Source organism: Heterocephalus glaber, unplaced genomic scaffold (assembly GCF_053883595.1).
Source record: "Heterocephalus glaber isolate CG9 unplaced genomic scaffold, H.glaber_assembly_v1.0 deba00000901, whole genome shotgun sequence".
In the NCBI taxonomy this organism is placed as follows: domain Eukaryota; kingdom Metazoa; phylum Chordata; class Mammalia; order Rodentia; family Bathyergidae; genus Heterocephalus; species Heterocephalus glaber.
The window spans coordinates 12144429-12167200 of NW_028258171.1; the positions used below are offsets into that span (position 1 = coordinate 12144429).

A 22772-nucleotide genomic window follows, 5' to 3' on the forward strand; every position below is an offset into this window, starting at 1 on the left:
TTGAGTCGGGTGGGGGACAGATATTCACGGGCACTTAAATAAAACAATACACAATTTGTTAAAATTCCTAGGATTCCAACAGTGTTACAAAAATACAAAGAACAATCAGAGGTAGTTTCAATGAGGAAAAGCTTTCTGAGGTGGTGTTTCTGAGTAAGGCTTTGTAAGACACAAACCAAGTAGCTGAAGGGAGGGATACAAGCTTGGGAGGGACAGGAGGGGGCAGCATGTGTGCTTAGCTGCTGGACCATATCCAGAAAGAACAGCATAAAACCAGTCCCATCCTGGAGAACACACTGGCAGTCAGAAGGCACTTTTACAACTTATCTGAAACTGATAATACTCACAATATGAGTGGTCCACACAGCCCTGAGGTGTGGCAGTTGGGAAGCTATGCTCCAGCAAGTATATAAGGTAGAGGGAAATGCAGTCTGAGAACAAAACATTTACCATGAAGATCATTCCAAAAGAGATAACACATGCTGAGAAGTCAGAAATAAATAATGTATGTCTTATATAGAGTGATAAGAGATTCCAAATTCAGCATGCTAAATTTTATAGTTTCATAAAGTAGGAAAAGTTTTATATGTTTGATAAAATGTTTTAGAATCCCAATTCTTGTATTCTAGGCTTTATACAAGCTTTACAGTGCAGCAGCAACCCACAGACATCTGTATCATCAAGCTTTTCCTGCACCAAAGTCAGAAGCTACTGAACAATCAGAAAAGAAGAAAATTTAATCCAAATTTTAAAAATACAAGTGCATGACCAGCTGTCAGTTAAACACTGTTTTTTGTTTCCATGCAAACATTCAAAGTGCTTCCATGAGAACAGAATAAAATACCAAACACCTCTGGAGACTGCATAAAGGTTGTTCCTTTACTCGTGTTTAATAAGCAGATGTATGTATGCTTGGTTTTATCATTTTGTTAACATGTAGTTTCCTGATTTTTGTCTTTAAATATGCTGTTATAATTTAAGGTATTTGTGTATTTATTATGAGAGTACATGTGTTCTGCTTGAATTTATTAAATTCTACCTGGTTATAATTAAACCATGTAGTGATATTACCCTATGTTTGGAGATGCTCATTTAATTTCTACAGAAAAATTTTTTTAATGATTTCACATAATTGTTAAAGCACAGCATCATGATTCAGCAGGCTTGATTTAACCTATATAATCTTACACTTACCATGAGCTCCTAGTTATTTTAAAATACATTTAATACATTTAAGAGCTTTTCTGTTGCTGTACCAGTAACTATATATGCTTCTTTTATATGATTTAATATAGAATATAAACCTCTTGATCAAAAATGCACAAAAAAAATCACTTTGTATATGTATTTGAGTTTCACTGCATTGTATATTTTTTTATTTGGTACACAAGAAATGTATTCTTCATAGGTTTATTCTTTTAACATGTGAACTATTAAAGTTTACTCTGGCTCTTAACATTCAAACAAATGCTTATTGAATTTGGAAATGTTTGTGAGGTACTGGTGTAGAATGATGAAAGTTTACCTCCTTTTTTATTCAAGATGCATTATTTTCTGATGACACTGAAAATTTCAGTTTTCATTTTAAGAAACATATGCTAATCTTTTTAGGTACCTTCCTGTTTTCTTAAACCAATGAGTGGTTCTATAATGTTTTGTTGGGTTTTTTGGGGGGTTTTTTGTTTGTTTTTTTTTGGTACCAGGGATCAAACTTGGGACCTTGCATTTGCGAGGCAGTAGAACCACTGAGCTAAATCCCTGGCCCTCTATAATGTATTTTTAATAACTAAAATCTCTAGTGCAGTTTCATTAAGCAGAGTCCTTACAGAAAAAAAAGTGGAGGCAGGGTTGGTAATGACAGAAGTAATGGTTATCTGGGAGATGCAAAATGGCAATTTCTGTTTTAGAAATGGCTAAGTAACAGGCAAGAATTCCACTAGCCATTCTTTAATTTTTCAATGCCCTTACATTATATTGCTTCCTTGGCCTATATGGGCCTTCTGAACAGAAAAATCAAGCATGCTACATGTAAAATATAGACTCAAACACCACACATTTAGTTTCCACAAAAATATATTTAATAAAGTTGTTATAAAATCAAACAACATTTTATCAGTAATTCAAACCCACTTATGTCTAACTGGGAGTGCTTTATACTTTGGAAGACTACAAAAACTTAAAACATATTTACATGTATTTACAACTCAGGTAAATATATAACTGAAAAGCTATGAAATTCACAGAATTTTAGAGACCTACAGGCTGGAAGTATCATATATTTGTCTGTAATCAAATATACTATTCTAATGATGAACAACATTTCAATATAAACCAAAGGGAAGAAACTGGGAAGGGAATAATATGGTTTAAAAAGCTTTGTTGCAGAAACACTTAGAAGATAAAAAAGTAATACAAAACTGATTTAATGGCTAAGATTTCCCATGGAATCCCTGATTGTCACATCTGGCAGCTGAGCCCAGTCTGTGAGAAGGCGGTGTGCGGTGCTGCTGGGCACCGGCGCTGTCCCCTCTCTGCAGCCGAGACAACACAGCCAGCCCTGGCTAAGAGCTGCACCCAGCCTTCTGTTGAAATTCATTCCTGAAAGATTATCTCAACATGCTGCAAAAGGGTCCCTTACACTTGGCAGGGAAGAGGGGTCACAACATACATCATATACAGAAATTTATCACAATGAAGGTTCCAAATCCTATTCTGTATTTTGCACTAGGCCATGATAACATGCAAACCATCCCACTCCAGATAACATTCCACATTAAGGCAGTAAACATCTTTTAAAAAATACTGCATAGATTTTTTTTTTTTTAAAGAAAGGTACTGCTGCTGTAAGAAGTTACCAAGTTGCCTGCCTCACAAGCGCAAGGACCCGAGTTCAATCCCCGGTACAAAAAAAGAAGTTACCAAGTGATCATTCCTATCTAGTATATGGTTATGTCATTTTCTTGCCACATTTTTATCCATCAAGAATATTCAAAGCAGTTTCTTAATACACAGCATTTGGATGTATATACCATGTTGGCTCTTAGAATGATAAACTCATTTTTATTTTGTAATAAAAGAAAACTTCTAGTGGCAAAATACATGTAAAATTAGAATTTTATAATTCCCAAAAAGTAAGCTGCCTTTGTTAACAAAGGTATTTGCACGTTTTGAGCCTGTGAAAATATTTTAAAGCTCTTATAAACTTAAAATTTCTTTTGAAAAGTTAATTTAAAAATTTTTGCCATGTTGCTGGGCATACCACTGCTGTCTCTGCTTGCGATTTTCCAACTCAGTGAGAAGAGCCTGTCTGTAGGCTTCATACATTTTAACAATTTGTTCCAGTTCCTTCATGAAGAGCAACTTTAGCATTCCCTGGTAGGTATCCAGGTCAGCCAACTGAAAGAGTTCCCACTTCAGAATGTGGTCATATCTGTTTTAAAACATAACGTTCACAACACATACATAAGCATGTATTTATAGCAAAAAGCTAGTGTATTTTTACAAATACTAACTTTATTATAATTAAACAAACCATAAGCTTAAAGATAACTGAATTATTAATTTGATATGTGAGGGGTTTTTTTGAGCTGGGGTCCTGCCCAGGCCAACCCCAAACTCCCGGGGCTCAAGTGATCCTCCTGTTCAGCTCCAGATAGCAGGGACAACAGATGCATGCTACCATGCCTGACTACATACACCATTTTTAAGGAAAACTGTTATATTACTTTAAATTAAAGAATGTCCATTTCTATTACGTATCAGTTATCCTACTACTAATACTCAACAACTATGAACACAAATGCCGAACTATAGTGGAACTACAGCGGTCCTATAATTTGTGAAGAACTTAAGACTACTTTAAACCACACTGTGCTTGCAAATGATAATGCATAAAAATGGCCAGTCATCTGTGTCACTGGTAGCAAACAAGGAACCAAAGAGGAGGAAGAGGAATGTGGAAGGAATCATTAGTCCAGGCCAAGTATTCCAGAGGATGAGTAACCTTGTATAAAAAAAAAAAAATCTCAAGAAAAAAGGGAATAAAGTTCACAATAAAAGAATAGCCTGTAGATGACTCCACAGTATTGGCAAAGGACTCATATAAGAATAATTTACAGACTGGAGATTTAGCTCAGTGGTGCTGCACCTGCATCGCAAGTGCAAGGTCCTGAGTTCAATCCCTGGTTCCCCCCCCGCAAAAAAACCAAAAAAGAATAATTTAACGTAAGTCCTGGAAAGCCTTTAGTTCTCCTTCAATGGTATGTATGTCATATGTTGAGCTCGAACTATGCAACCACCTACTATAGTAATTTATTCTTTGAAAAGGATCAGGAGACAGCACTCTAATTCAATTTTCTCACTTTAAAGATTAAAAAAACTGACATCTAAAGAGGCTATTTATCTCCTGCAAGTGTTTACTGACGAAAAAGTCAAAAAGGAAGAGAACTGTGGACCAAGAAACTGTTAAGAATATGAATGTTAATATTCATTAAGATGAGACAAAGAACTTGAACTATACTAAGTTGTATACCTATGTAATATTGATGTTATCTCTCAAATCACTGCAGAGCAGACATAATAGCTTTGTTTGCGAATTCTAATAAGTTTGCTTTTAAAAATCATTTATTACTACGTCCTACCCAATGGCTCTCTGGTAAGTTATTAACCGTTTTATTTTAAACGGATCGTCTATCTAATATAAAAAATGTAACCCTTTATAAAAGGGGAAAAAATACATACTGAGCAGTTAGCGTGTGCCACATCCTTGGACTCTGGAATCATCTTCTGTCCAACTGGAGTATTTATACCAGGAATATTAGGAGCACAAGATGCAAAACCACAAGGTAAACATATTCCATTGGTCTCTCTCTCTCTCTTTTTTGGTACCGGGGATCAAACTCGGGTCCTTGCAAGGCAGGCGGTGGAACCACTGAGCTAAATCCCTGGCCCGGTCTGTCTTTTTCATTCAACTGCTTGAAAGCTGCAAATTTACTAATAGGCACTGACTTCTTTGTAGAAAGGTTTATGTTCTCTCATGGGAAACTACAGCTACTTGTTTATATTTTTTATTATTATTATTATTATGGTTTTTTGAGACAGGGTCTCGCTGTGTAGTTCAGGCTGGTCTTGAAGTCACTAGGTACCACAGGCTGACCTCAAACTCACAGCGATCTTCCTGCCTCAGCCTTCCAAGTGCTGACAATGCAGGCGTACCCTACCATGCTGGGCTGGGAAACTACAAGTAATCCTGAACAGAAATTGGAAAAATACTTAATGAGCCTGCATGAAGAAACAGTTACATATTAGGTTATTTCCTAGAACTTCTGACATTCATGAAGCTTAAAATTTTGATATAAATTTGTAATTCCTAATCTCACAGTGCCCTGCTTTCTTTCATTCATGTACCAGCACTTGCCTAGGTCCTTATTTTTATCACAAGTAATGCCTCACTTTACAAATTAATCTCCTATAAGAATGCAAGTTTCTTACTGTATTGCTAAAAGCAAAGGTCTGCATCCAAAGAAATGAAAGGTCAATGCTTGAAGAACCAGGATTTATAATCAAGCTTTTTAAGTGCTGATATCCTTTCTTCAATACAATATTACTTAGAAGCCCAATATTATTAAGAGAAAAACAGCATACTACTGAAGTTGGATTAAGCAGGAAGGGTCCCTACAAAATACCTGTCGTGTATCACTTACTTCACAGGGGCTCGAGCATAAACTTGAAGCCAGTCAGGAATTTCTGCAGTATGGTACGGATTTGCAGGTACCAGAAGGGACTGATTTCTCTCAGTCTGCTGTGGCTGGTATGTGACAGGAGGAGGCTGGTCATACCGAGGTACACTAAGAAGACAATTGGCATTCGTTACGACAAAAGCCCTAAATCTAAGCAAGAAACTATAAAAGCAGTTCCTAAGCATCCTTCCATGTGCTTCTTGTCTGAACTGACTACCTTCAACCCCTAAAAGGTAACCTTCTGTGACAAAGGCTTGGCTTTCTTTACCAGATACAAACCTAAGCTAAACTTTTATATAAAGATATTTCTTCTGGCTGATATTTAGTCAAGGACAGTTTTAACAGACGTTATAGAAAAGCTGTAACTAAGCTGTAACCTTTACACACAGGCTTAAATGTAGAATCACAAATTTCTGCAATAACTATTAATTAACTAAATTTATATTGGAAAAGTTGATAGTTTCTCTCAAAGCAAAAAAAAGATGTTTTCTTTCTCCTGTTGGCTGAAAAGGATAAGGCCTGTACAACATACAGACTCAAACAGCTATTAAAGCTTTTTATGTGAACTGAAGTTTTAATTCTACAGTTTCTGAGAGTAGTAAATCAATTAATTGTGAAAATGCTTTGCCAGATTAAAAATTCTATATTGTGAGGTTAATGATGAAAAACAGAAAAGTAAACTAATCTTGTTATTTGGAGCACAAAGATCTGCCACCTGGTGACAGAAGGAAAAACCACAGGTTCGGTTCTTGTGAAAGGAAGACGTCAATAACCACTGACTGAGTGCCATTAAATGAAATCACTGGAAAAATGGATTTTCAAAGCAGAATCAATAAATATGTAAAATAATTAAAGCAACACAATGCTAAAGTTTATTCTTTCAGATAATGATACTAAATATATTCTCATGAGTTTTTGTTGTTGTTTGTTTTTGTTTTGCTCTGCAGTACAGGGTATTGAATCCAGGGCCTTGTACATGCAAAGCAAGGACTCTACCACTGAACCATAGCTCCAGCCCCATAATAATTTTAATGATTCTAAAAAATTAAAAATATCTACTATAGGGAGCCGGGGATTTAGCTCAGTGGTTCCACCGCCTGCCTTGCAAGCGCAAAGACCCAAGTTCGATCCCTGATACCAAAAAAAAAAATATCTACTATAACCAAAAATCTTTTTTATGCCAGCGAAGTTAGGCAACATATACCAACAAGCTAAAGACATTTTACTCATTTTTAAATCTTATGGCTCAGTTCTTGAAGCTCAAATACAGTTAATATGAAATATTTGCCAATTCATTAGTAAGCTATCTACTTCATATGTACTTTGGAATCCAGCTTTACTTTACATTTACAACACATCTCAATTCTGATTAATTACAAGTGTTCAATAGCGACGTGACAACTGGCTGTAGTATTAGTACAGGGTTAAATTCTGGCAATAAACCAGATCTGCTGGTTAGCCCAGTATCGATAGAAATTGTCCAAAGGATCGCTGGCTATATTTATTACATGCGAGATGTTTTGTCCAGTCCCAATTTCACTTTCTTATCTGGGAACAGTAAGAAACAGAACATAAAATGAATCTGCAATTGAATAAAAAAATCAAGATTTTCTAACTTAAAAGTATCTTCTGACGTATTAGGAAGTAGATTTGACATATATAGTAACTTAAATATGAAGAGACATGTTTTACTATTTATTTTAATTTGTTGGCATCCACAACAAAAATACAGGCATATTAAAGTGGAATCTGATCACAAGAACACTGGCCCTATTTTTAAAGCTAAAGAAAAAGAAACAATAAGTATTTTAAAAATTACTAAAGTCAGGGCCAGGAATTTAGCTCAGTGGTTCCGCCGCCTGCCTCGCATGCGCAAGGACCTGAGTTCAACCCTTGGTACCAAAAAAAAAAAATTACTGAAGTCATTCATTACTAAAAATAAACCCAGAGAAAAATGTCATAAGTTCAAAATTTAAGGATTTAAAATCTCAAGTTTCAGGATATCTTTTCCTCTGATGAAAATCAGTCCAAACTCTAACACCAGACATTTTCAAAAATGAAAATAAAGTCAATACCTAGGAGCACAGGGATGCCTGTACTGAGCCTTTTTATTTGTGTGATCTACATAATAGGTTCCAAACTCTGAAGATTCAACTCGTTCCCATCCAGGAGGAAGTCCTTCTCGTTCAAGAGGATGGCTCCAGTGAGTTGTGTTTGTGTTATGATCGATATAATATTTTCTCCCTCTCATTGTCCAATCCACAGACCAGCCAGGAGGAAGGGGCAAGTCTTCCGATCCGTGGTTAGTTAAATTTCCTAAAGATGTAGCAGCAACTCTCCCAATACCTGACAGGACAAAGCAAATGAGAGAAGAAAAAGAACAGTTATCTCTTCTGTTAAAAATGATTATGTCATTGTAAAGTTTTTCATAAAATTATCCACATTATTTGATTACAAGGAGGGAGGAATTAGACTTTGAAATTAGTGTGGGTTTTTTTTGGTTTGTTTGAGGCTTCCATCACCAAGCCATACAACCATTTAACTACTAGTGAAGCTACTTATGTGCACTGCTAAAGGGAAAGGGAGGAAAGGAAAATCTCACCTCATTCAAGATTTAAGATTTGACATTTCATCTAAAAAAAAAAAAAAAAAAGCAGGTCCAGGGGGTTTAGCTCAGTGGTTTTGCTGCCTGCTGCGCAAGCGCAAGGACTTGAGTTCAATCCCCGGTACCAAAAAAGCAAAACAAAACAAACAAAAAAACCAAAAATGAACTTGTAAAACCATTCCTACTTTATAATTTCTTAAAAAATAATCAAGCTGGGCCCTAGAGTTGGTAAGTAAGCTTATCAAAGTAGTAGGTTATAAATTCAGCATAGAACAATCAATTAAATAGCACTAACAATCAACAACTGAAAAAAATTACTGAAATGTACCATTTATAAGGATGCTAAAAATCAAATATTTACACATAAATCTAACAAAAGGATCTATATGCTGCAAACTATAAAACTGCTAAAAGAAATGAAAGGAGACCAACCATGTTAATGGACTGGAAAACTCAACATAGTAAAGATGTCTATTCTCAACTCACCTTTATGTTTAAGGTAATTCCAATCAGTATTAACAGCAGCTTTTGGACAGGTAAATAACAAGCAGACTTTTAAAGTGTACACTAACAGACAAAAGAACGAGTAGCCAAAATAATTTATTAAAAAAAAGTAAATTTGGTTTTCGGATTTCCTATAAAGCTATAGTAATCAAGACAGAGTGGTACTGACAAAAGAACAGACAAATAACAGATCAATCCCACAAAACAAAGAACCTAGAAAAACACACACATACAAGATCAACTGATTTTTTTTTTCGGTACTGGGAACTCAACTCAGGGTCCTGTGCTTGACAGGAAGGCCCTGCATCACTGAGCTACATCCCTGACTCAAGATCAAGTGGTTTTTGACAAAAGTGAAAAGGCAATTTAGTGGAGAAAGGACAGTGTTTTCAACAAATGATGTTGGGACAATTAAGCATCCATATGCAAAACAAAAGAAAAAAACTTGAATCACAGCCTATACATCATGTACACAAATTCAAAATGGATCATATAACTAAGACTTTCAGAAGATAAAACAGGATAAATTTTTATGGTCTTAGGTTAGGCAATGAGTTCTTAACCACAATGACAGAGGTTGAATCCATAAAGAAAAATACTGACAATTTGGGCTTCATCGAGATTAAAATTGGCCAAGCATGGTTGCTGCAGGCCTGTAATCCAGGCACTCAGGAAGACTGAGGCAGAAGGATCCCAAGTCTGAGCTCATTTTGGGCAACTCAGCACTTTAGTAAGACCCTGTTTCAAAAAATTTAAAGACAGCTGGGGATGTAGCTCAGTGCAAAAAAAGCCCTAGGTTCAAGCCTAGTAATATCAATCAATGAAAAAATGTTTTATGAAGAACACCCAACACTGTTAAGAAAAAGAAAATCAAGCTATAAACTCAGAGACAAATTTGCAAATCATACATTAGGCAAAGGACTTAAGACCAAAGAACTCTCAAAACTCAACATGAAGAAAAGTTAATTAAAAAAAAAATGGGCAAGAAATTTTAAAAGGCATTTCACCAAAGATGATGTATAGGTGGTAAATGAGCACATGAAAAATGTTTAATGTCATACCAGCCATCACAGAATGCAAATTAAAACCACAATGCGATGACCACATAACCCATGGACTGTCCAACAAAACCTGATGATACAAGTTCTGATGCAAAGCAACTGGAACTCTCTTAAACTGCTAGTAGGAATGCAAAATCCTACAATCACTCTAGAAAACAGCTTAGCAGTTCTGCATGGTTAAACTTTTAAAGTTAAAGTCTGTCACATATACAACAATCCTTAGCTATTTACCACAGAGAAATGAAAAATCTATCTTCACACAAAAAGCTGTATGTGGATGTTTACTGTATATTCATAATTGCACTACAGTACAATAACCTATACACATCTTTAAACAGAATGGATAAACTATAGTAGGTACATATAGAGGCATCTACTTAGAAATAAAAAGGAATGATTTTTATAAGCAACACTATGGATGAATCTGAAAGACATTATGAAAGAAGCTAGTTTCAAGTGGCTATAAATTATATAATTATATTTATATGAAATTCTTGCAAAGGTAAAACTATGTACTTGGAACTGGAGGTAAAGACAGAGGTTATTACAAAGGGGCAGCATGAGGGAATTCTGGGGGGAGATGAAAATAATGTTCATATACTGACTGCTCGCACTGCATGAATCTATACATATGGTAAAACTCAGAACTGTGTATCTTTTTCTAAAAGTTACTCTAATTTATTTTTTAAATAACAGGTGCGAGCCAGGCATGGTGGTACATACCTGTAAGCCCAGCACTCTGTGATCGTAAATTCAAGCCCAGCCTGGGCAATTAAGCGACTTACTGAGACCCTGCCTCAAAAAAAATTTTAAAGATGTGGGGATGCAGCTCACTCAGTACAAAGGTTCTGGGTAGAACACTAAAACTACAATTTTATTCTCATATAAGAATAGTAACACTCAATGGCTTAAAAGAAGCATTTAATAAGTCCATAAATCTGTAGATTAGTAACAGCTGTTCTCAGTAAGTTTTTCTATTATTTTGTATAAATTATCTTTACTGTGTCATTACTTGACAAAAGTTGTATCTCGTATGAGATAACTTTCTAAATGAGGTGGGTTTTTTTTTTGGTACTGGGGATCGAACTCGGGTCCTTGCACTTGCGCAGCAGGTGGCGAAACCACTGAGCTAAATCCCCGGCCCATCTAAATGAGGTTTTATTGTTGATCAGACCTCCATTCCTTCCCGGACCTCAGCAGCTATTTCTCTACCCCTTGTTTACTCGGATCCAGACACACCCACTTCCTTGCTGTTCTCAAATACAGCAGATAATGGCTGCTTATTCTCCCTAGAATATTTTTCCTTCAGATAGCCACCTAGCTCACTCTCTCATGCTCTTCCAGTCTTTGCTTAAATGTTGTACCAAAACTCAGTCTGACTACCCATGGCAATCTGTATCTCCCCAGGTTCCATTTACTGTTTCACCTTTTTTGTATCATTTATCTTTTACACTTATAATTTTTATCATCTTTCTCATAAGAATTCCACAATGAATGGGGCTAGGAATTTAGCTCAGTGGTTCCGCCACCTGCCTCGCAAGGGCAAGAACCCAAGTTCAATCCCCGGTACAAAAAAAAAAAGAATTCCACAAGAAAGATCCACAAATAGGAGTCCTTGTTTTATTCACAGGTATCTCTCAAGAGTCTAAATAGTGCCTATGGAATACAGTACATACTAAGTGTTGCATAAATAGGCCGTTGTAATGAGTAGTAGCGTGGTATTTGTGCAGAAAAAAGTGCATAGATTAGTGAAGGGCTGGGGATTTAGCTCAGTGGTGCTGTGACTGCCTCACAAGCACTAGGTCCTGAGTTTGATCCCCAGTACCAGAAAAAAAAAAAAGATGCATAGATTAGTGAATAGAAAACTTAGTAGACCCACAGAAAGATGCCACCTGTTACAGATATAACAAATCAACCCCACCTACCTCACTCAAACTAGAAACCATCTAATGATCCAACATCAGAAAATGATACAAAATTGAGAAGTCCAAAAAAATGGATTCCCACATGGCCCTTTTTAAAATGATTTTTCAAAGGGAAAATTCTGCATGTAAAGAAATTTAGGATACAATAAAAAAAAAGGCAATTTGCAATCCAGAATATACTAAATAACAACATACTTGTTTAAAACATTTATATAATGTTAACATATGCACATAATAATGTGGAGAACCCCTACTTACAGGTTTTTATAAAGTCTGAATTTATTATACATATGTATCATGTTTGTAATAACATTAAAAAAATCTTCATCCAATATAAAATACTTGAAACAATATAGAACTGGCAAAAGAAGTACCATATTGTAAAGGATACATGGAACTGGGTAGAGTGTGGAAATAAATGATTTTAAAATGAATAACCTGAAAGTCTACAGAAGCAAATATACCAAAAAAACTACATTAAATATTTTCCTTGATTCTTGGACTTACTTTGCTTCTCTCCCTCCTGCGTTTGGCCAGTTCTGAAATTGAGATGTTTCTTAAAATCAAGGGAAGAAATAAATTAGCCACTAGGCAGCAGCTGCAGAGATGCCATCATGGCCCATGGATGTTGAAACACAGAATGTTCAAAATAAGAGTCTGGGTTACCATTCAGGTTTAAAAGATTACCATCCATCTGTCAAACGTCTGTCAAAAGGTTCCAGCTAACTGAAGAGTTTTTAAAATTATACTTGGCCAGAAACTAAGGCAAAAGCTTAACTTTAAGGAATGGCAAAAGAAACTTTTTTATATGTTTTGAAATTATACTGACAATCCTAAATATGCTTAAAAAATATGATCTCCTGCCTGGATTAGAATAGCAGTGTGTCTGTCAATCATAATGCTATGTGTATATAAACACAAATGACAAAAAGTAACTCACAAGAAACTAAAGAAAATGCTTCAATTAACTCAGATTTTAAAGAAGGTATGTAAGTAAATACAGGTTACTGGGTAGTGATTCTAAGAAGCATGTATTCACTTAAATACAGAATGGCAAATGCATAAGGCTAGTCACTGCAGCATCATCCACAGTAAGGACAAAAGGCTGGAAAGAAACTGAATGGCTACTGTTAAGATATTGGGCTGTGTTACAGTTTGGGCCAAAAATGTCCCCCAAAAGTCTCTTGTGTTCAGAGGTGGGGATTTCAAGTCACTGGATGGTGAAGCCACTAATCTCATCAGGATCAATCATGAGTTCACGGCTGCGTGGGCTGTTAGGAGGTGGGCCCTGGTGGAGGAGGCAGGTCACCCACGGTGTGTGCCTTTGCAGGGTGTGCTTCTTGCTCTTTGCCTTTGGCTACCATGAGGTGAGCTCTTTTCCTCTGCCAGGACCCTCTGCCAGGCCATGTCTTCCTTAAAGCCAGATGACCATGGACAGAAAACCTCTGAAACTGTGAGCTAAAAAAACTCTTCTACTTTAAGTTGTGCCTATCAGACATTTGGTCCCAGCAACACAAAGCTAATATGGGATGATTGTGCCATCATGCCTAGACCAGACTGAAGTACTGTGCTACACAGATATAAAAATGGATAAAGGTGATTTCTAGTTACGGATCTGGAGTATATCCAGGATCTATCAAGGGTAAGGAGAGGCAAAAGGAGGAGTATCCCAGTCAGTTTGGATAATCGGTACCTTGTATACATGGCTGTGTGGGTGTGCTCAGAAGATCTTCCAGCCCTGGGGAAGCCTTCAAATAACTGTGGCCCCTGACATATGAACTACCGATTCATGAGAGACCCTGGGTCAGAACCACCCAGTTAAGCTGCTCTGATATCCTGACCACATAACTGAAATGATAACTGTTTGCTGTTTATGCTACAGAGTTTAGGCGTAATGTTTTATACAGCAACAGATAAAGTGAGAAGAATGAGTATGAAAAATAAATGTATGAAAATAGGCATAAATACACATATATAGCCCTATTTTACATATATGCCTATTTTCATAAAATGTTGTAATGCAAAATCAGAGAAAATGGTTATCTATATGGGGAGACAGGGAAAAGAATAGAAGTAGACAGTGATAGAAGTAATCTTCTAAGTCTATTTTGTTTTATAGTTTTGATTTTAGAAACTTTTAAATGTCCCATGTAATGTTCCCAAGAGTATGGAAAGGGGAAAATATTAACTTCACAGTGAAGAAGCCTGGTAAGCTTAAGTGACAATGGTTACCAACACCAGTAACGTCATGTAAATATCATGTGCCTCCTTATATATGACATAATATATAAGTATAAACACACATACACACATATACACTCTTTCTAGAAACCTTAATAAGCCCAGCCTAATCAATAGAAAAACATCAGACAAATATCCAAATTGAGGGAGTCTACAAAATACCTGGCATGCACTACTCAAACACAAAAAAGGAAAAAAAAAGTGAAAAATTGGCAACAGACCAAAGAAGATTAGGAGACATGACAATTAAATGAAATGTGTAACTTCTGGAACAGAAAATACTAGTTAAATGAAACCTGAAGTTAAAAAAAAAATCCATGAGTCTATAAAGATACCCAAAATAAAAATTCATTAGTTATCTTTGGAAGTGGTTAGGATTCTACTTCATTATTCAGAAAAATAGTAAGTTAAGGAAAAGACCTAGCATTTATTTATCCCATCTTTCCTACATGAATGGCAACCAAGTAACTGATAAAAGAAAGTCTTTATTATAGAATTCCAACTGCTATACAACAGAAGAAATAACAGAACTCAAAAACCACCAGTTGCAGTTTCTAGTAAAATCTGGATCTACTCAAAGATCATTAATGGCTGCCAAAACCAACAGGTAAAAGGCTGATGTCTGTTCCTTCATGGCCCCTGGTACTACGGACTGAGCCCAGGGCCTTCACACTGGGCTACATCCCCTATCCTTTTCGTTTTTTGAGACAGGGCCTCACTAAGTTGCTTGGGAGGGCCTTAAAATTGTGATTCTCCTGCCTCAGCCTCCCTAAATGCTGGGATTATGATGGATGAACCAGGCTGACATTTGAACCCACAATCAATTTTAGTAGAACAAAAGGAGAAAAATAAAACTGCCACTAAAAGAAAAAGGAAGCTACCAATTTTGAACTAAATTAATACTACAGAAAAATGAGACTTTATTCCTGAACCACAAGGGGAAAAGTTTTCCATAATTTCAATTACTCAGAAAAGAATAAATGGCTTTCATAAATAATCTTCAAACTTGCTTCTGTTTGCAGGAATTGACAGCAGAAACACATTCCAATAATATAAAGTAAAACATTCACAAGCTAATTACAGGACTTTCCGAAGACAAAAGTATTCTTTTGTCTCCACCAAGCTTACACTAGATATGCCTTCAAAGAACTTAACCTATAAGATATCCATGAGACCTATATTTATAAAGAAAGCTCAAGATATTTGGTTTCCAAACTTCTAAGTGTCTACAGAAATTAATATGGATCTGGGCCAGGTGTAATGGCACACGACTGTAATTTCAGCTACTCAGGAGGCCAAATGAGGAGGATAACAAGTTCAAAGACAGCCTGGGAAACTCAGTGAGCCCTTAGAAGGGGGTAGGGGATGCCAGGGATGTAGGTAAGAACACTTGCCTAGCATTCACGGCATGCATAAGGCCCTGGGTTTGATCCCCAGGACCAGGGAAAAAAATCTGAAACTTGAATTCCAAAAAGTCCATGGTGATAGATACTAAAGTTATAATCAGGATGTTGATAGTTCTAAATATTAAACCAAGCCAATTACTTTTTCCGTTCCTCTGTGAAATAATTAGAGATAAAATTGTGTCTCTAAAGCTTATCAACCTTTCCTCAAAAGATAATTCTGGTTAACCCAATATTTACTGGAACAAATACAAATCCAGTATTTTTTAAATAAAGCCTGACACCTTTCAGTTTGACATTTTTTTTTTTGGTTCCGAGGACTGAACTCATGACCTTGTGCTTGAGAGGCAGGCGCAGTGCTACTGAGATAAATCCTTGGCTCTCAGTTTGATTTTTATAAGTTGATTTCTTTAGGGGACTTTAAAACATTTTAAATATTTTTTTGTTTTGTTCTTTTTTGTTTTTGTTTTTTTGGTACCGGAGATCGAACTCAGGACCTTGCACTTGCGAGGCAGGCGGCGGCACCACTGAGCTAAATCCCCGGCCATTTTAAATATTTTTAAAAATTACTACTTAAAATTTCATAGAATTAAATTATGTGCATAACAAAGAAATTCAATCTGCTTACAGCTTCCTGTTAAGAGCAGGATCCCTTCCCCTGGCACACACAGTGACTGACTGGCATGATGGCCAAGAATGTTAAGGTCAAATTCATAGCTAAATGTAGAACTTCCTAGGCCCTAAGATCCTTTAAGCTATTGTACCAAAAGCTACTACACAACTTCAACTTGTTTTTGTGCTTCTGCTAAATAAGATAAATTTAACCCTTTAGAAAAGGCATTTCCTAAACATCTAAGTAACAAGTAATTATAGCAGGATTATTATAAGTCATAAATTTTTCCATATTTTTATACTTACATTAACAACAAAAATTTAATACAGTACTTGTGAATATAGATCTGTCTACAGCTCATGCCTACCCTCCCACAAACTTATATTCTCCTTTCTATTCATTTAAATTCCTCGAACCCTATCCAGCATAAATCTTGAAAGCATGTTTCAAGTCTTTTCTGAATTCAGGAAACTTTCTGCCATTGTCTCATTCAGATATTTCTCTTCTGGGAAAGACAGTTGTAAGGTTTTTCTCTTTGGTTACTAAACTGACTGTTAACCTTTTCCCTCAATTTTAAGAGGTTTCTTCAAAGAAGCACTATCTTCTTCTAGAAGGTAAACCATTACATCCATATTGCCTGGACATAAATTAATAATAGTAAGTGAAGTTTCTCAAGCAATGTATCACTCACTGCTGTAATAAATACATGTCTTTTTCTTTAAAAAAAATCAGAGGGGGTTACATTTTTAGTACAAAAAATTCTTCAAATATCTGCAACCTTCTGTAAACCTGGTATAATCTGATATGAAAGAGCTTGGGGTAAGATAAGTAACACAGAAGCCTACTATCATTAAAAGCAGCTACCCCATGAAATCAAATCTTATTTTTTAACTTTTAACTTGAAAAAACATTTTATTAACTCTAAGTTGTGACTGGAAAGCTGATTTAAGTCTGTCTTTAAACTTATAAAAACCATGTCAAGATTGCTCCTAAATCAGTGGAAATTTGGTTTATGGTATTTCTTCAATGATACTTTGCAAATCAGAATTTTAAAACAAGACATTAACTTGGTATTACTAATTCTCCAGACATACTCAAAGCTCACACAGAAAACTATTAGACTGAGTATCCCTTATCCAAAATGCTTGGGACCAAAGTATTTTGCATTTTGGATCTTTTTGGATTTTAGAATATTTGTAAATACATGAAATATCTGGGGGAGGGGACCCAAGTCCATACATGAAAATCATGTACATTTCATCTAGACTTTAATTCAGTCTGAAGCGCAATGTTTTTTAGTGTACCTCTCTTTTGACTGTGATCTGTCACAGGAGGTCAAATGTGGAATTTTGTACTCATGGACCACATCATGTCAGTGCTCAAAAAGTTTCAATTTTGGAGCATTACAGATTTCAGATTTTTGAATATGCTCTACTTGTATGAATTATCAGTATTTGCAATATAGAGATGGGAAAGGTGAGTGCAAAGAACAACAGATAACCTGTATTACAACAAACCCAGCTATTGCTGCTATTCTCCTTTTGCTAACAAAAACTGTCTTAAGTCTCCAGATTTGAAACCTCTGGATTCATTCATTCTCTTAGCCATTTACTTTTGGAGGCATCACTATGTAGGGCTATGCTGATCACATCTGACTCTTCCTTTCCCCCCATATCTCAAACTTTATTAGTGGCCAAGTCCCATTCATTTGGATGTGTCCCACTTCTTCCTTTCCAAAGGTCCCAATCAGGTTCCTCATTAATTTGTTTAAAATACTAACCACTGAACATTCACCAAAGTAGAAAATTATGGAGTTATTACTCATAAAAACTGTGTAACATTAAGAAATTCATTCAAGTAAAAGCCAAGGACACGAAAGCTGTACAGGACATAATTACAACATTAAAAAAAAAAGAATTGAGCATAGAAAAAGATAAAGAAAATAATATAACAAAGAATTGCTGGTAGACGAGTACTTTACATTTCTGCATTTTGCAAATTCCTATACTAAAGTTCTTACTCTAAAAGAAAATGAGTTTTTTTATATTCACTTTTGAATGTGTAAAAATTACTTCTGAGGATGAAAACTATTAAAAATAACCTGCAATACTCAATACACAACTGTGTTAATCTAGAAGTTCTTTAAAATCAAAAAGGTCCTCATCGCTGCTCATTTCTACATGCCCAGAAAACTTCTCGTCTTTAACATCCTGATGAGATTACAATACCAGCTTTCTATCTTTTCCTCTCCATTATCACTCATATTTGTAATCCATCATCTTTCCTCTGGGATCTATCCCAAAAGATGCTACAAACTAATCTCTAAACACTACTTTCATAAAATCATTTCTCTTTGTGAAACGCACAGTGGCTTCTGCTTGACTCAAATCTGCTTGTAGTTGGAAAACAAGTCTGCATTTCATCTTATATCTTATTTCTTAAAAAGAGGCAGTACTGACCACTTCCTTAAATTTAAACCCTGACTAGTCTGTTTTCCCCGGGCTATTCTCAATTTCCCACAATCATAGTTGATAGCACAAAGTGTAACAATTAACTGTTCTATAACTAGTGTATATATAATTTTTGTTTTGTATATGTAATTTTTATTTTGTTTTGTATATATAATTTTTGTTTCCCCAATACAGTATCCCAAGAGGGTCAAGGAAAATGCTAGACATATAAATGATCAAAACAAAATGAATACAATTTTCCCTATAGTCAAAATACTCATGGTTCAAACTGTTAAGTCAGCTTATTTGAAGTTATGTGGCTAAAATGTAAATCTTTATCCTGCCAAATTTAAACCCTTCAACTTTTAGGAAGGGACTAAATAAAATCACCTAAGAACCAGGAGAGATTATGTAAAGATGCAAATTTCCAATGATGAATGTCATTATATTGTAAACCTAAAATGTACCAATAAAATTTAATTTAAAAAATAAAATAAAACCACATGATGACGCTTAATTTTCAAGTTAATTTATCTAGTGTAATTCAGCATATTAGGAAAGAGGAAAACTAACAATTCTCCGAATTTCTTCTATTCCTTGTAGAACTAGCCCCAAGATAAAAGTAAAGCAGATTTTTTTCCTTAATTGCATGATTAATATTTTTTGCCTGTTACAAAAGAACCACCACCAAAAGACATGTTCAACACATAATAGACCATTTGAATTCTTTTTGACCAAACTGAAAATTACCGAGCTACAAAAAATTGTGTTCAGAGAAAAAGTATAAGATCTTACTAGTAATATAGCTGCCCATGGTATCACCTGGCAGAACCAATTTTTCCTATCTTCTTTTCCTTTTTCAGGTTTAGGCCTAGTATCTCTAAAGACCTAACCCTCTCATTTCACCAAACCTAAATCTAAATTCCATCCAACCAAAGACATTAAATTCTCTATGTTTTCAAGGTTCATGGTGTTAACTCTAGATAATCCTGAGATAAGTACCAAGTTCATATAAGAGGAGTTAATAAAATAAATGGACTCAAGAATTCCATCATTCAGTGTATGTTAACAACTACCTGCAACTACCAGACTGGCACAATGGACGATGGGGAAAAAAAGGAACTAGTATTTGTTGGCTTCCCGGGAAAATCCATACAGAGCATTATCTTAATTGCAATGTTAATGTACTATCTATAATATTAAGATACCTGAAGCATGCCTCCCCTGATTCTGTGGCATTCTTTGGAAGAGATCATGGTTGTATTCATAGTATCTGTAGTCTTCATGCACACGATCTCCAAGTGCCCGCCTTCTCTGACCATCAAAAAAATTATCTGAATAATAATAACGAGAACTGGAGTCTCCGCCGTTTTCAACAGCAAAATTAACCTCTGTCAAAAATGACTGAGACGAGCCATACTCCCGAGGGACATCTGCTAGACTCCTGGCAAGGTAAGAAGGTGCAGATAATCTGTTGCTTTCTCTTCTCATTATTTCATGAGGTGTTCGTTGAACTGGAGTTCTAAGGAAACTCTGGTTTCTTGAAACTACTCCATCTCCAGAAACTGAAAAAGCAGCAGAGCTTGAATCTGGAAGACAGATATCAGTTCGTCTTGGAATTGTTGGACCGTGCCGGATAAATGAAGGCATAAGATCTATAATAAAGCAGGAATTAAATTACCACTTTGGTAAATAATACGTACTTTTCCAAGGATTTTCATTTGTCTACCACCCCAAAATCAAAATACCAACTGACTTAACAAAATCTAAATTTTGATTTAAGATGGTACTTGGCATTTTAAATTGAAAAAGATTATTTTCCCACTCAAATAGGAAAATAATTTGTATGGATGTGCTATGCACAAACTCAGCCATAATCAAATGTATTCTACATAATTCCATACATAATATGATGAAATGTCAACAGCTTAACTGTGGAGTATCAATGAAATACTCATGAATTGATGTGTAAAAATAGAAAATAATAAATCATTAATTACCAGAATAATTATGACTAGTTTTTGTTTTGCTTCATTTTAGAAATTGCCAAAAATTCTTCAAGCAAAAAAATTAAAGAAAATATAAATCTACTCTGAAACAGGCACATATTTCCTTTAAAAGATTTTAAAAGTAGTAACTCTATTAATTACCTAGTACTAGTAACCAAAGACTGAAAAGCCAAAAACTGAGCTATGAAAATTGAAAGATCTCATTTCAAAGAGGGACACAAATGTTAAATCAGATCCAAAATGCCAAGCCTGAAACTACGGCTCCTTAAGATTATAATTTAAAACAGAAGATGATGGTAGAACAATGGCCTTCAGGATATAGTGCTACTGAACACAGAATGTGAAAATAGTTGAGATACTCTTGGTGAGAAAATAAATGCCTTTAAAACATGAAGAAAACTGTATATAGAGCCCATTTTATTAGTTTATTAAATAAGCAATATTAAAGGCATTCATTAATAAACTTCAGAGGCTAAAACTAAGTATCGGACTAAAGCTCAACACTTGATAACAAAAATGAAATAGTTTGAAGTTATTGGCTTAAAGATGTGATCTACGTACAGTAACGTTTAATAAACTATGTGCAGCACATAAGTTTTCATTTAAAAACATAAAAGAGCACGTACACCAAAAACCAAGCTGTTAAAAACAAGTTTAAAAATCAAGTGTCAGGTTACCGATGTACTGATATGATATATTTTGTTGAAAGCACTGCAACTACCACAGTAAGTCTAGAAAGCTGTTGATGTTACAATGGAAAAACATTCTCTCCACCCCTTTCTGAGTGTTCTTGGTCAAGTACTGGGAACCTCTGTGAACAGCTTTTCCAATTACAATATGAAGTAATGCTTAAGTCACAAGGTTACCACCAGCTTCCAAGCAGGAAACCTACACAAAGGGCCCTGGAGGCAGTAGGAGCACCTAGAGATTAGTGCATTACCTCACAAATGTCTTGACCACATGCAAATTAAAACTTCAAAGCAAAGCAGGGGGAGGGGGAAACACGTCCTACTATTTGTTAAAAAACAAAAACAAAAACCCCAACTTCCTGGCAACTTCCCCGGTGCGACAGGAATCGTTTTGAGTACTCTTGCTTTTTGGATCTCACGAAAATAGACAAATACAAATGTTTTCGGCTCTTCTGAGATCTAAGAGTGATGAGGGGTTGGATAAGAGCTACAAGGGCAGAGGTCTGCTTTTTACTTTCTCAAGTCTGCGTCCTGCAGCGGGGCTCAGGAATTCTGTCCCCGGAGTTTGCACTACTTAAGGCACCGCGAGTGACACTCGCAATGTTACATTCGGATCTCCACGAATGCACAAGAGGCCAAGTATCCCAACCGAGTCACTTTTACTCCCACAGCATCAGAGGATCAGCGGTTGCCCTAATACTCCAAAACACGAACGCCCAGCCCTGGGAGGAGGGGGTCGTCAGGGAAGTTTATACTTAGGGGATGACTCGGAGCGTGGTAATAAGCCTTCTCCTACTCTCCACTGACTTTCAATGAACAAACACCACCTCGGGCACAAGAAAAAAAATTAATTTCCCAGAGCCCAAAGGGAAAAGATCGGGGGCGGGCGCCACGCCGGATCCCCGCAGCCCAGTGTGGGCGCGCCCCGCGCGACACTCACTCCGCAGCAGAGGCGACGTCTCCTTCTTTACGTACTTCCCCTGCACCTCGGCCGGCTTGGACACTTCGTTTTTGGTTTTCTTTCGGGACAGCATCCTCCTCGACCAGGCCTCGGCGCCGTCCCCCCCGCCCCCTCCTGCCCTCCCGGGCCGCGCCCGCCGCCGCTCCGCAGCCCGGGGTCGCCCGCAGGGAACTCCGCATGTTCGCGGCGCTAAGCGCGCCGGCCGCCGCACACTCGCATGTCCTTTCCTTCCCGGAAGTCGGCCCGCTCCGCGACGCTGCCCGGGGACGCCGTGCGGGGAGGCCGGGGACGCCGGGCCCGGGCCATGGTCCGCCGCGCGCCGCCCTGGATCCGCTACTGCTCCCGCGGCGCCGCCGCCGCCTACGTCCCGTAAACTTTCCCCGCGCCGCGGGGGATTCTGGGAGCCCGACGCAGCGCGGCCGCGCCCCTCCCCCGCCGCGCGCGGACCCAGCGGCCACCGCTGCGGACCGCGGGGAGACCTGCCCGGCCGGCCGGCGCGCGGGGCGAAGATCCGAGCTAGCAGCCCGGGCGCGGGAGGGCGTCCACGGCAACGCCAGGGAGCCCCTCTCACCG

At 36.9% G+C, this 22772-nt stretch overlaps 2 protein-coding genes across 6 annotated transcripts in view; one reads left to right on the forward strand and one right to left on the reverse strand.

The window, feature by feature from the left end:
* Window positions 1-1075, forward strand: part of Atl1 (atlastin GTPase 1) — a 79005-nt gene extending 77930 nt beyond the window's left edge. For all 3 annotated transcript variants that reach the window (XM_004835564.4, XM_021262478.2, XM_087208087.1), the window contains one exon: window positions 630-1075. In XM_004835564.4, the coding sequence (XP_004835621.1) occupies window positions 630-740 (111 nt within the window). In that variant the 3' untranslated portion in view covers window positions 741-1075. The remainder of the gene's footprint in view (window positions 1-629) is intronic.
* Window positions 1076-2055: 980 nt separating this feature from the next.
* Window positions 2056-22563, reverse strand: Sav1 (salvador family WW domain containing protein 1). 3 transcript variants are annotated; one of them, XM_004835562.4, is made up of 5 exons: window positions 22179-22563; window positions 19749-20195; window positions 7814-8084; window positions 5703-5846; window positions 2056-3430 (listed from the first exon to the last, which is right to left on the reverse strand). In XM_004835562.4, the coding sequence occupies exons 1-5, from the start codon at window positions 22270-22272 to the stop codon at window positions 3229-3231; spliced, it is 1158 nt and encodes a 385-aa protein (XP_004835619.2). In that variant the 5' UTR covers window positions 22273-22563; the 3' UTR covers window positions 2056-3228. The 3 variants fall into 3 exon arrangements, with proteins under 3 accessions (XP_004835619.2, XP_021118144.2, XP_087064214.1); XM_021262485.2 differs by having other exon boundaries at window positions 19749-20129; window positions 22179-22531; XM_087208088.1 differs by lacking the exons at window positions 2056-3430; window positions 7814-8084 and having other exon boundaries at window positions 22179-22408.
* Between the last annotated feature and the right edge of the window lie 209 nt (window positions 22564-22772).